Below are 12,446 nucleotides of genomic sequence, written 5' to 3'. Positions count from 1 at the left end.
GCCATGCAGCCTGCGTCTTCAGGGCATCCTCCCCAGCCAGCAGGTACAAGTCCGTCCCGTCCGGTCAAGGTGGCGGCCACGCCAAAAAGGGCAGGCCACCCAGCTTCCAACTGGCTCACCACTTCACCTTGCCCACTCACAACTCAGATTCGAGCTCAGCAAAAACAGCACAGAGCTCGCCGCTCTCGCCGCCCTCTCCGCGGGGGGACAAGGTCAATGGCCGGCGAGACGCCGAGTGGGGTCCCGGTGGGGGCCGTCCTTGACACCAGTGACGCTGGGAGCCCCTCCTCCTGCGACCTGGCGCCCCTCGAGATGCTCTCGATGTTCCAGTCGAGATCCCGCAGAGCCCATTCACGGGCGACCGAGCTGCTGCGTGCTCGAGATTAACCTGCAGGTGCCTGCCTCTTGACGCAATCCCTCCCAATTCCCAGCACCTCGTTGATCCGTTCGCTGGCCCCTGTGGAGTCTTGATGGAGGCAGAGGGCAACAGCGGCACTTGGCTGTGAGGAACCCTCACCTCTATGACGTCGGTTGGCCACTCCGTCATTACTCGAGTGAGCCTTCAGATGCTGATGATCTTGCCGCGTGAAGAGTCTTTTTAAAAACTCCTTTTGCGGCTTTTTCACGCCATATCCTTCCTGGTCAATAACCGCACTAACATGAAAAAATCTCCACGCCGGGCTGAGGAGCGAGTACATATTTCGCTCATAGGTTGTGAGACTGCAGAGCCTTTCTCACCAAATTTAACCGGAGGGAGGGTGAACAGGCAGAAAAGGATAGAATTGCCCGGAGGTTGGAACTGGCTGGCGGGCCCCCGCGGGGGCTTCAAGAGGGGCAACTCCGTCTCCCGTGGCCGAGTCGGACACCACTCCGTTGCGATGCTGTGGCTTCAGTTGCGCGATGCGGACCTCTCACAAACAGACGAGGCCCGCTGGATAAAAACGACCAGAGTCCCTGGTTGGACCGGCTGCTGGACAACCTCACGATCCATCCGCACCAATCCACATAAGTAATTGGCCTGTCTCGGTGACAGAACGCAGAAGTACACATAGGGAGGAGCAGGTCGAAAGAGCGATAGTCGGAGAGGAGGGCCGAGTGCGATGGAGCAGACGGAGATGTGGCTGCGCGTGTCAAGGTGTGCGAGCCAGCAGTGCCCAGCACCTTGACGAGCTCGACAAGGAAGACGTCCAACCAGTGTGGTTGCACTCGGCATGTCGGCGGAAATGCAATGCCCAGCCAAAGACGGTAAAGGATGGACTGTGTAAGCGGTTATCAAGAATGTGGTAACGGCTGATGAATGATATGATATGTATCCGCCCGTCTGCCCCAAAACCTTAGCAAACCTGCGGCGGCCGCCTGTCGGTGAATAACACCAACCTAGGCCTGATGCCACACTCAGGAGACGAATCTTGGTTATCTGCCTGCGAGCTGCTGACTTATATGGCGACAGTCACGACACGTCCGAGGTCTTCACCGAGAGATTGGCCGGGTAGGAAGCTTCGGCCGGAGTGGGGGTTTCACCGATTGTACCCCACTCTCTTTTCCAATGGAATTTACAAACCACCACCAGACGACGACGACAATCAACTCTTTTTGGATCTCCGAGCCCGCCGACACACGTCTTGGCTGACCAAGCCAGACTAGAGTGTGCCATTTCCAGATAAAGAAATGGTCAAGAAGACGGGCCCCTCCAGAAAGGCTGCCCCTTCAAAGCAGAGCAACAAGAAGTCGGCCGCCCCGGCGCAAAATCAGGAAGCTTCTTCACCACCACCATTGCAGAGCCAAGACGAGCAGCAGCGCCTGCTCGACGTCTTCTCCAATGCCTTCAAATCGACCCTCACGTCAGATGACTTTGCAGGTCTGCTGCAGGAGGTGAAGCAGGCTCTGTTCAATCGCGACTTTGCTACTGCTTTTGGGAGGGAGGACTATCTCGAGGCGTATGCGGCGAGATGGAGTCCTACACGGACACTATGCTATAACACTGTTTTCCTCGGCATCAACGAACATCTGGATGGGATTCTAGCTTCTGAAGAGGGGAGTTCCGGTGGAAAGAATCTGGAATCAAGTACCCAAGCGGGTTTGGCAAAAGATTCTGGTGCTCTGGAACAAGATACAAAACCTGGTGAGGCATCCGCTGAAACAGGACCAGATGCTCCCAAACCCGAAAGGTCTCAAACACGAAGCACTCTGCGAATGCTCTCAATTGGAGGATGTGCAGCTGAGCACCTCGCCTTTGCATCCTACCTCCAATCCACCTCGAGCAACGGTCATCTGACGCTCCTTGACTCGGCTCCCTGGGCCAGCGTCATCTCTTCTCTCGAGTCGAGCACCAACTCCCCGCCCCCCATCTCAAAGTATGCGTCGGCCACCGCGCGCGCAGCGAACCGCGCGCTTCTGGAGCCAGGTCAGCTTTCTGTCGAGGTGGTACAGCAGGATGTCTTGGCTCTCGATGTCGACTCGCTGACGGCTCGGTGCGCTGGTGGCAAGGTACCCATCGTGGTGACGCTGCTGTTTACCCTCAACGAGCTGTACACCAGCGGAGGCATCGGGAAGACGACCAAGTTCCTCAAGAACCTTGGACAAGCCCTCGCGCCCGGGAGCTTGGTTCTCGTGGTGGACAGTCCTGGAAGCTACTCAGAAGCTGCCCTGGGCAAAGAGAAGAAGCGGTATCCTATGCAATGGCTGCTCGACCACACTCTCCTCGAGACCGAGACGCCGGGTTACTCTTGGGAAAAGCTGCAGTCTGACGATTCCATCTGGTTTCGACTCCCAGAAGGCTTGTCATATCCAATCCCCCTCGAGAATATGCGGTACCAGATACACCTGTACCGTCTGGAAAAGTCGTCTTGAAACAATCCTATTATTATACTGCAAAATACTCATGGTATCTAAGGTCTGTCGTCTATGTCGTTTCTAGATGGGAATCTTTTTCATGCCCATACCATCTTCTTGAGCGAGTGCCCCAGCTGCTCTAGCAACCCGGTGTTCTTTTTCGCCTCCTCCAAAGAGATAATGTCCCCGGACTCGACCAGGCTCTTGCGCTCTTCTCCTGGGCGCTCTAGTTGTCGTTCCAGCGCCAATCGCTCAATCTCTTCGCAGATAGTGGAAACCTGCTGTGTTTCTGTCTGTCGTGGGCCATCGTCCCCGAGGACGGCCACGGAAGAGTCTACATATGTTGCCTTGAAAACAAGCTGGCGCAGGCTAGATTTCGACGACGACTTGCTAGAGAGCAGGTTGGCCAAGCTGGCCGGGATACTGGCATCCTTCTGCGCAGAGGGGTTCTCCTTGCCGGCCATGTCGCCACGGCTCGAAAAGGTTCGGGTGTTAGTGCGTCGAAAATCACTCTTGCCTGGGTTATAAGACACCACAAAGCCGGCGTTCTTGGTCTCGTCGATGTGAGAAAGAGAGATGGTCGAGGTGATGTACGTGCCGTACTTGATGCCCGTGATGTTGCCGAGCTCGACACGCTCAAACGAGGATACCTTGTCTGACTTCCAGTCGAAGCGGCAAAGGTAGAGGGCGGCATCTGTCAACAAGAGGACAACTTCCTCCAATGGCAAAGCCTTGATGGTATCAGGCGTGTTGGGGCTGAGGAGTACCCATCCCCCGTGGAACTCTTCCTTCTCGTCTGCTATCACCCTCTTCTGGCACAGCTCAACCGCCAGTTGTCTCATCCTGACCACCGACACGGCAGGATCCTTGGTCATCATGTCGCTCTCAAACTCCTCAAAGATCTTGGCCGTGACGTTGCCGAGGAGGAAATCTATTGCCGCCTGGCTAAAGTAGTCATTGACCATTCTGTTTGGTTAGCAATATGATGGACCGTCAGGGATTATCAACATACCCGCTGTAGAATCTAGCAAGAGAGAGACCCAAGTCATTCAAAGCACCTCGATAATCCCTCTTTCGTGTTCTCGTATAATCGCCCTTCATGGCCGCCGTCGACGCGTACTGCTTAGACACTGCATCGCCGTTATCCGCCCACAGGGTGTTGAACCAGGCCGTCTCCTGGTCCACCTGCGCGCTCATGTCGAAGCCCTCCTCCTTGAGCTGGACCTCGAGCATGTGCTTCCCGAATGAGCTCTGACAGACGTTGGTCCGGTCGAGGCAGTCCATGCAGTTGGTTCGGAGGACGCCCTTCTGCTGGATCAACTGCTCGCCCTCCTTCTGGACGGTGCTTCCGAAGCTCTCGATCTTTTGCCTCAGTTGAAGGAGCAAGATGCTCACGTTTTCAAACTTCATGCCCCTACAGGCGGCATGGAAATCGAACCATTCAAAGGGTATTGTCTTGCCCTCGCCTGCTTCTTTGTTGAGCTCTTCGACACTCTTCTGGTAAGCCGAGCCAATTGATGCTTCAACACCGTGCTTTTCTACAAGATTGACCACTTGCAACTGCCCATAGTTTCTAGAGAGGCTCTCAAAGTGCTTGTGGCAGGCGGCACGATTTGCCTCCTCGGAGTGCTGTTGAATGGGCACTGGCTTGAAAGAGTATGGGGACTGAGTGAAGAAGAGAGGAATGCTGCCCCTGATTTGCATGAACGAGTAGACTTTTGAGGATGCGTCCCATGCAGGCGATGATAGAAGCTGCTCTGTCTCAACCATGTTTGCGACGAAACCATCTTGATCTATACCCCGGCGGAGATACCTCAGACCTGCTCGCTTCGTAGACCTGCGTGATATCAAGGTGATGAGATATCTCCTTTCCGACGAGCGGAGGTCAATTGAGGCTCTGGAGCTCTCAAGTGGAGGAGTGTCCGTTTGGGACTTTGAAGGCGTGAGGTTGGACAGCTCGACGGAGTCCTTGCCCGTGTCGTCCATTTGCGGAGGCTGACTATCAACGACAAAGGTCCTCTGTCCAACGAAGCCTTGCATCAGAGGCAGAGCCAAGGAATCGTGCCCAGAAGAGATAAAGGGCTGTAAGAGGTTTCGGTTCCAGAAGAAGACGTCGTCCACCTGGGCATGAAGGGGCGTGCCATTGCTGGGTGACACGGATCTCTTGGCGAGTGAACGCGTGAGATCAAAGTCGTACGAGAAGTAGAAACTCCGTGATGAGCCAAAGAGGACTTGAACAGTTCTCAGCAGCTTTGGGAGAAGCTCCGGCTCGTTGAGGGGCCCCTTCGTGGGTTCTTCATCTGGCGTCTTGCTCGGTGAAGTGTCGACGATGGCCATTTCCGGAACGCTCGCTGAATTGCTCAACCCCATAATCCTCTTCTGATCCATAGTCCAACCGCTACGGCTGAACCATCGCTGGGCGAAACGTCCGTAACTACCCCTCCTGCGGATGACGTCCTCGGCGACACGGCTCCTGGCAGAGTCTGGCCTGGCGTCCTCATCCTCAATGACAGCGTCTTCGACTTCGTCTGATGTGCGCGAGGGAAGCTCGACTTCTTCCTCACTGCTATCGCTCTCATCACCAGAATCGCGAGCCTGTCGTGATAGGTGACTAGACGTCCTTCGAATGGACTCGTCGGCGCCCGTCTTGGAGGTGCATGGTGTGACGGCTACTTCGGTCACAACGTAGATTGGATGACCGCAGATTTGGGCGACCTGCTGACGGCGGGTAATTGTGATGAGATAACTCAACTTGGAGACAGTGATGAGACCTAGAATGGGGGCAGTCGACGTCAGCCATGTCATACATCTAGGGCTGTAAGCGCGCGGGGCCACAATGGCATACCAATGACCCCAAAAGCCTCGAAAGAAGACTCGGACCTGGAAGCGTCGGGGACATGCTCGCGCGCGATGTGCGAGACGGTGGCATCGCCATACTTGATGCGGACGGGCTGGAAGGGTCGCTGGCCTTTGGAGGAGAGAGGCTGGATGATGAGCCCGTCGATCGCTGCGCAGATGAGGATCTTGCGAGCGATGGCTGGCATTGTGCGCGGGGAGCCCGTGTCGTTCACTGTCAACAGCTGAATATATGCATGAGAAGGAGAGAAGTTGAGTCTCAATTCAAAGCGGCCACAATAGAAGGAGCATAGGAGAAGGACCAGGACCAGGACCATCTAAGCTGAGCTGAGCTGAGCTGCAGCTCAATCGATCACCAGTTCATAAAAAAGCAAGCGACTGCGGCGCCTAATGACCGCATCAGTGGAGAAGCTCGACCAACGCTGTCCACTAAGCGGCCCACGCACACCAAACTCCGACGTCGCATTCGCATTTGGCAATTGGAGAACGGGAGCTACATCCACTTGGCCTCGTTTTCGTATTTACCTTTACCTCGAGTTGTCATGAACGTCTTTGTCTGTGCATAAGAGTGGGCATCCATCGTCAAGTCTTTGCATGAACTTGTTGGCTTCGTCATGAGAGTTGCTGATATTACTGTCTGCAGTCTCGGTAGTCCATCCAACACCAATTCAACCACCCCGACGGCCCGTCTTGTCAAACATTAACCACATCCAACTAACAAGCCGACCGGGCCCTCATCGACGAAGTATTCCATCTTTTTCTTTCCTCGTTCGGTGGGTATCTTAGATGGCGAGGCGCTCGACCTTGTCGCGCATGGCTCGGATCTGGCCAGCAAGCTCGCTCGCGTCGTTGCTGGTGATGCTGGCGGCGATGACGGCACGGCTGACACCGCAGGCACGGCCAAGGTGCATCTTGCTGCTGACGTAGACGTAGGGGACTGTTAGGACGTCGTTAGTAACCTATCTCGATCGCAATCTGTCCAATTGCACTCACCGTTCTTATCCTCGCAAAGGAGAGGGAGGTGGAGGAGAATAGCGAGGGGCTGAGTGTCGGCAGCGAGGATGACAATCTCAGAGACACCACGGTTCAGGGTCTTGGTGGCCTCGTTGGCACCCTTCTTGAGCTGACGGGCATCTGCGCGACATGTCAGTACTGGTTTTCGCTTCGTCGGTGTCGAGGGAACGTACGCTGGGAGGACTGGACGAGGTCGAGGAGCTCCTGCTCGAGCTTCTGGTCGGCCAGGGGCCAGGCTGGTGAAAGGTTAGTCTCTAGAGATAGACGTGTAGATAGAATGCCCATACCAGCACTCTCAGACATGGTGAAAGAGTAGGTCGAGGTTTTCGTGAGAGAAAGAGTATCTGATGGAGCGCAGGTCAGCAGCTGGTTTCTCTCGAAGCGGTGTCGCGAGATACAGAGGAATAGATAGGAATGAACTAACAAGATGGGATCAAAGATCAGGGTTCCTTGCGTTGGCTCGCCCTGAGGACTATAGCTAGAAGATTGAGACGGAAATGTTGATGTCGAACAAAGTCGGAGGAAAGAAAAAAAGAGCCACCAAAAATGCGCCAAGGCCCCCAGAAAATTTGAAGCCTTGCGCCAGAGTGTGGCTTGCAGTTCCTGCGCGGGACCCATATTCTTGAGATCGACCAACCAGAGATCGCTGTGGCTCTATCCTCCGGGTCCATCTTTAATCCGAAACGAGGCGCCCCGTGTCAGCTTATGTAAGGCACCCCCGTGCTCTCTCCCTCAGCAGCAGTGTGTACAGCAAAACCTTACCGCGCCTTCCTTGGTTGAGACCTTAACAAGCAAGCAACACCTTCGCACCTTCGTCATCCATCGACTGCCAGCAGCTCCCGTCATCAGCCCGTTGACCTAGTCGCATCTTCCCTCTCGTTCGATTCTGCCGACAGACGTTTGCTTCGTTCGCAACAACACAAAACAACCGCCAAAATGGTCTCCGAATACTGGTACGTGCTTGCGCGCCTCCTTGCCCCCGTCATCAAAGGAGCTCCCTGGGCATCGCCCGGAGCTTCAGGCATCGGCCAGCACGGTCGAATTCCATTGACACGGCCCTCTACCTTCTTCCTGTTGATGATTGAAGCTAACATGCGCGTTCACGCAGCCCCGTTTACTCGGTTAGTCCTCCACGTCATCCGTCCTCCGACGTCACCCGTGATGCCTCGCCTGGCATCTAGGGCGTCGACGATATCGATCCGACATCGAGCTCGACATAGCTAACCATCTCTAGCCCTTCTTCGGCGCTATGGGCTGCACCTGCGCCATCGTCTTCACCTGCCTAGGTGCCTCCTACGGTACCGCCAAGTCTGGTGTCGGTATCGCTGCCATGGGTGTCCTCCGACCCGATCTTATCGTGAAGAGTACGCGACCCCGAAACCATCGATCGCCATCTCGGTACTGACCTTTGCAGACATTGTCCCCGTCATTATGGCTGGTATCATCGGTATCTACGGTCTCGTCGTCTCAGTTCTTATCTCGGATGGTCTGAAGCAGCACCTGCCCCTTTACACTAGCTTCATCCAGTTCGGTGCTGGTCTGTCTGTCGGTCTTGCTGGTCTTGCCGCTGGTTTCGCTATTGGTATTGTTGGTGACGCCGGTGTCCGAGGCACTGCTCAGCAACCCCGTCTGTTCGTCGGCATGATTCTGATTCTGATTTTCGCCGAAGTCCTGGGTATGTTTCTGAAACATTGCATAATTACGTATTACCCACTAACCAATCCACTTAGGTCTTTACGGTCTGATTGTCGCCCTGCTCATGAACTCCAAGGCCAACGCCGAGGCTACCTGCTAAATTCGACACACGGCGACGCGACGTGTTTGGAAGACAGCTTGACAACTCCTGAACCACACGAGCTGCTCTCTCTATCATGTCTTGACTATACAAGACAAACGGCGTTACAGTTTTCTCCGTCGGTCTTCTAACAGGAAACACGACGGGAGATTTGGGACGTGGGCGCAGGCTTGGGCATGGTGATTGATATTTCCGCCCCCCTTGCGCGTAAATCGGATAATTGAACTCGAGCTACTGATATATTTTTGTTGGTTGGGGATGAATGGGACGCGATGAATCGGAGGGTTTCTGTAAAATAGTGTCAACATGCGTGTTATTCTCTGGGTGGCTTCTCATTATAGACGCTGAAGGGACTCAAGTATCTATGTACGCTGCCGCTAATTGTTTTGTTCCACGTTACGTCCTGTCTTCTATTGGCGTTCACGGTGCTACTCTCTGCATAGAGACGGACCTATTGCGTACCTAAACCAAAGACTCCAATTCTCGCTGTCAGAGCCATATACGTGTGTCTTATTTAGGAGTCTCAGCCCTGGAGAGTCGTAGTGACACCGAGGTTGACTATACTTAACAGACCCTTTTGAGCATGTCTTGACGATTTTACTCCTCGGTCATCTAAGAATAAGAAAATGTGGTCTAAGGCAAAGATGAATTCTTATCCAATCTCTTCTTACTATATTACCCTAATCCTTGTAGCAGAGAATGCTATAGATCTTATCGGTGGGTAACTCTCGTGTTAAGGTAAATGCCCACTCCGTTACTACATAGGCAGACAGCTGTTAATTAATTTCTTCGTCGTATTAATCTACTGCCGCTTAAAAGCAGGTAGGCATAACTCTGTATACAATACAAGCAAGTATTCTTCATTACAATATTTCTAAGCAGCCTCAACATGTCCATCCCGCCTCCTTTACGTCAACGCGGATGGATGGCTTTTTGTGTCATGGCACGTCCCTGTATTCTTGACGTCTTGATCTCACCCGGTTCTATCATGCCCCTTCTTTTTCGCGTCACACAATCCAAATCGACCCAACACCGGCGACTCAGCATCCCGGGTCGTAATGTACCAAATAAAATAGAGCACAAGGCCCTATGAAAAGGTAGAATTGAGCTAAATGCTCGTTCTGCCCATGAGATTCACTTAAATGACGTACTTGGAAGTTTTGTTAGTGATGGCTACAAAGGGGGTATGATAAAACTCACAGGAATGAAGAGGTAGGGCACGCGTCGCTCATACTCGAGCCAAGCCTCACCATACTTGCGACGGCAGCGATGAATGTCACGCGCGGCGCGGTGAGCAATCATGCAGACGAAGAAGACGGGGTAGAACCAGGGGAAGGGGCTCTCGAAGCCGGTGATGAGACCCCAAGAGACGGCGAACCAGACGTCGGCCGTGTAGTGGATCTTGCGGGCAAGTCCGTACCAGCCGTCGACGAGGATGGTGCCCTGGGGGGTGGTGATCGTCTTGGGGTTGTGGACGGTCTGCCAGGGGACCTGGGGGAAGGTCTTGCGCCAGACAACCTTGCCCTTCTCCATGGCGCGGAAGCGGTTCTTCTGGCTGTTGCAGCTGTCCCAGACCCAGTACCAGAAGAGGTAGCCCACGAACATGGCGGCGAGGATGCCGCGGTTCCAGCGGTAGACATCGGGGTGGTGGTTGGCCAGGTAGATGGTGCAGTGGCAGTAAGAGAGAGGGACACCAGCAAGGTTCCAGAAGATGAGCATGAAACCCCACTTCTCATAGTACATGTCCCTGGGTCGAGTTAGTGAGAGTCCTAAGGCTGGAGGATCATAGTGTACTTACCAGGTGGTGATGATGAGCTCCTCTCCCTTGGCACAGGCGTTGGCATAGAGGAAGTGAGCCATGACCAGGAACCAGACCTCACCAGAGACGTAGCCGTACTGCTCATGCTGGCGAGCGGCGGCACCAAGACTAAGGATGAGGAGGAAGTACCAGGGCATGCGGACCTCACAGAACATCTTGAAGTCGAGGATGCCAAACATGCGGGGGTTAAGCTCGGCGCCCATGAAGAAGTCATAGATGGGGTAACCTGTCATGCGGTGGTGCTTACCGCGCCAGAGGGCGGAGAAGTAGGCGACAAAGCTGACGAGGAAACCGGTCAGAATGGCGACCGACAGGAGAGGACCGAACTCGTCAATGGCCGTGTAAAGAGGCCAGACACCCGAGAAGTGCAGAACGGCAAGGATGGCGAGGGTCGTGTAGAGACTGAAGTAGGCATTGCAGTAGTAGCGCAGTTGCTTGCCTCCCTCATGGGGGAGAGGCTTGCCGTAGCCCCAAACACCAGGGAGGGTGCAGTACAGAGCACCCTCGACGAAGAGGTAGGACCAGTACCAGGCCCAAACCTGAAGGCGAGGAAAGGCACCCGTGTAGACGAGGTTGACAAGGTGAGCACCAAAGTCGGCCCAGGACTGACCGGCCTCGCGAGAGGGGAACTTGCCATTATAGTAAGTTGCGCCAATCCACATGTACCACATGAGGATAGGGAAGCAAATCATCATGGCGAGGGTGCCGAAGGAACCTCCAAACTCGAACTCGCCTGAGTAGTCGACCTTGGGGTCCTGACCTGGCCTCCAGCCGTCGACGACATGAGGATCCTGAGGAACACCCTCAGTCTTGTCAAGGACGCTGGTAATAGGGGCAGGGGCAGGAACACCATTGGAGGGAGCGATACCGTTGGCCTTGCCATTGCCATTGGCGTGGCCGTTGCGGTTGACGGCACCCATGTCGTCCGGCTTTTGCACGTCGTCCTCGTCGAGGTTCTCAACAAACTTGGTGGTACGTCGACGAATGGGGGCAGCGCGGGGGGCGTTTTCAGCGTTTGAGCCGGAGTCGTTGTCGGCGTCTGAAGTTTCAAGAGGCTGGGAAGTCTGTCGGCGTGTTGAGCGGCGTCGAGAAGGGGTCTCTACCATGCCCTCGAAGAGTTCTTTCTTCCTGAGGCCAGGTCAGTCATTGCGTGGCATGATGGAGAGGTACATGCTGTGGGGGAGTGGCAAAGGCTCGAGGAGGATATCAACTTGTCCAGGAGGGCCAATTGGGTCGATAAAAGTATAATAGAAGTGTCAATGGGGTTTGTACGAACCTGGGGGTTTGGCGTAGAGAGTATCTTGAAGACATCTTGATCGAGGGGGCTCAAAAGAACCTTTATATGCGCGCACGAGGTCAGGAAGAGGGGATTGACAAGGACGGCGGTCTGAGAGAGACGGAACTGCCGAGGACAGTGGTGGACGTCTCAGAGCCGTGGGATGCGAGACACTTCGTCAAGCCAAGCAGCAACTAGACAATGCGACTCGCTGGGTGCGCGTCTGCTGGTGCTGCTGGTGCTGCGAGGAGAAAAAGAGTGGACAAGGGCCAGCGAAGCGCAACGAGGCACTGGATGCAGACTGGATGCGCCTCTCTCAACAGGGGGGAGGGTAGAGAGCGAGCGGTGATGGGCGTCTCCCGATGGAGGTGAGCCGTGAATTAGGTCAGGACCTGTCGTCTAGAGAATGTCCAGATGATGGTGATGATGGACAACAGCAACGCAAAACAACACCTCACAGAGTGAAAGATACAACCAGAACAAGATCAAGGGGGAAGAAAAAAAACATTGGACAAGGGGGGGGGGGCGTGTGACGATGGGGAATCCGAATAAGAAAACGTGTTGTACTATTGGCGCCCCAGACCAAACTTCGATTTTGATTTGCATTGGATGGAGTTTCTCGGGCGCGGGAAGTTTTTCTCCTGGGGTCCGGGTGACAAGGGCCAATTTCCCAGGGGACGTAGCCTATCACGGCACAGCTCTGACAGCCTGACAGGGCAGGCGAAGCTCTTGGGCACTTGCTTGACAATAGCAACAGCTCTCTTTCCCAGTTGTCTGTTGCAAGACATATAAAAGCGCGTCATGTTTGTCTAAGTCTTGACATACACAAGTCTCCACGTTATGCATTTCCTATG

At 54.5% G+C, this 12,446-nt stretch overlaps 5 protein-coding genes across 5 annotated transcripts; 2 read left to right on the top strand and 3 right to left on the bottom strand.

The window, feature by feature from the left end:
• Nucleotides 1–1,668: 1,668 nt before the first annotated feature.
• Nucleotides 1,669–2,850, top strand: MRS44_007614 (uncharacterized protein; the record flags this gene model as incomplete). The annotated part of the gene is made up of 1 exon (XM_046269317.2): nucleotides 1,669–2,850. The coding sequence occupies one exon, from the start codon at nucleotides 1,669–1,671 to the stop codon at nucleotides 2,848–2,850; it is 1,182 nt and encodes a 393-aa protein (XP_046134379.2).
• An 80-nt stretch (nucleotides 2,851–2,930) lies between these two features.
• Nucleotides 2,931–5,876, bottom strand: MRS44_007613 (uncharacterized protein; the record flags this gene model as incomplete). The annotated part of the gene is made up of 3 exons (XM_046270867.2): nucleotides 2,931–3,798; nucleotides 3,845–5,603; nucleotides 5,678–5,876. 3 exons carry the CDS (start codon nucleotides 5,874–5,876, stop codon nucleotides 2,931–2,933), a joined length of 2,826 nt encoding a protein of 941 aa, XP_046134380.2.
• A 594-nt stretch (nucleotides 5,877–6,470) lies between these two features.
• MRS44_007612 (uncharacterized protein) lies at nucleotides 6,471–7,005 on the bottom strand (the record flags this gene model as incomplete). The annotated part of the gene is made up of 4 exons (XM_065620594.1): nucleotides 6,471–6,625; nucleotides 6,682–6,822; nucleotides 6,876–6,938; nucleotides 6,990–7,005. 4 exons carry the CDS (start codon nucleotides 7,003–7,005, stop codon nucleotides 6,471–6,473), a joined length of 375 nt encoding a protein of 124 aa, XP_065476666.1.
• A 633-nt stretch (nucleotides 7,006–7,638) lies between these two features.
• MRS44_007611 (uncharacterized protein) lies at nucleotides 7,639–8,497 on the top strand (the record flags this gene model as incomplete). Its single annotated transcript, XM_065620593.1, has 4 exons — nucleotides 7,639–7,836; nucleotides 7,937–8,066; nucleotides 8,117–8,377; nucleotides 8,433–8,497. The coding sequence occupies 4 exons, from the start codon at nucleotides 7,639–7,641 to the stop codon at nucleotides 8,495–8,497; spliced, it is 654 nt and encodes a 217-aa protein (XP_065476665.1).
• A 1,173-nt stretch (nucleotides 8,498–9,670) lies between these two features.
• Nucleotides 9,671–11,627, bottom strand: MRS44_007610 (uncharacterized protein; the record flags this gene model as incomplete). Its single annotated transcript, XM_065620592.1, has 3 exons — nucleotides 9,671–10,244; nucleotides 10,296–11,444; nucleotides 11,593–11,627. 3 exons carry the CDS (start codon nucleotides 11,625–11,627, stop codon nucleotides 9,671–9,673), a joined length of 1,758 nt encoding a protein of 585 aa, XP_065476664.1.
• Nucleotides 11,628–12,446: the final 819 nt, after the last annotated feature.

Source organism: Fusarium solani, assembly GCF_023522795.1.
Source record: "Fusarium solani strain SB1 chromosome Unknown bctg00000004, whole genome shotgun sequence".
Taxonomy (NCBI): domain Eukaryota; kingdom Fungi; phylum Ascomycota; class Sordariomycetes; order Hypocreales; family Nectriaceae; genus Fusarium; species Fusarium solani.
The sequence above is the reverse complement of the archived record's forward strand: the minus strand, read 5'-3'. Positions and strand labels throughout refer to the sequence as shown.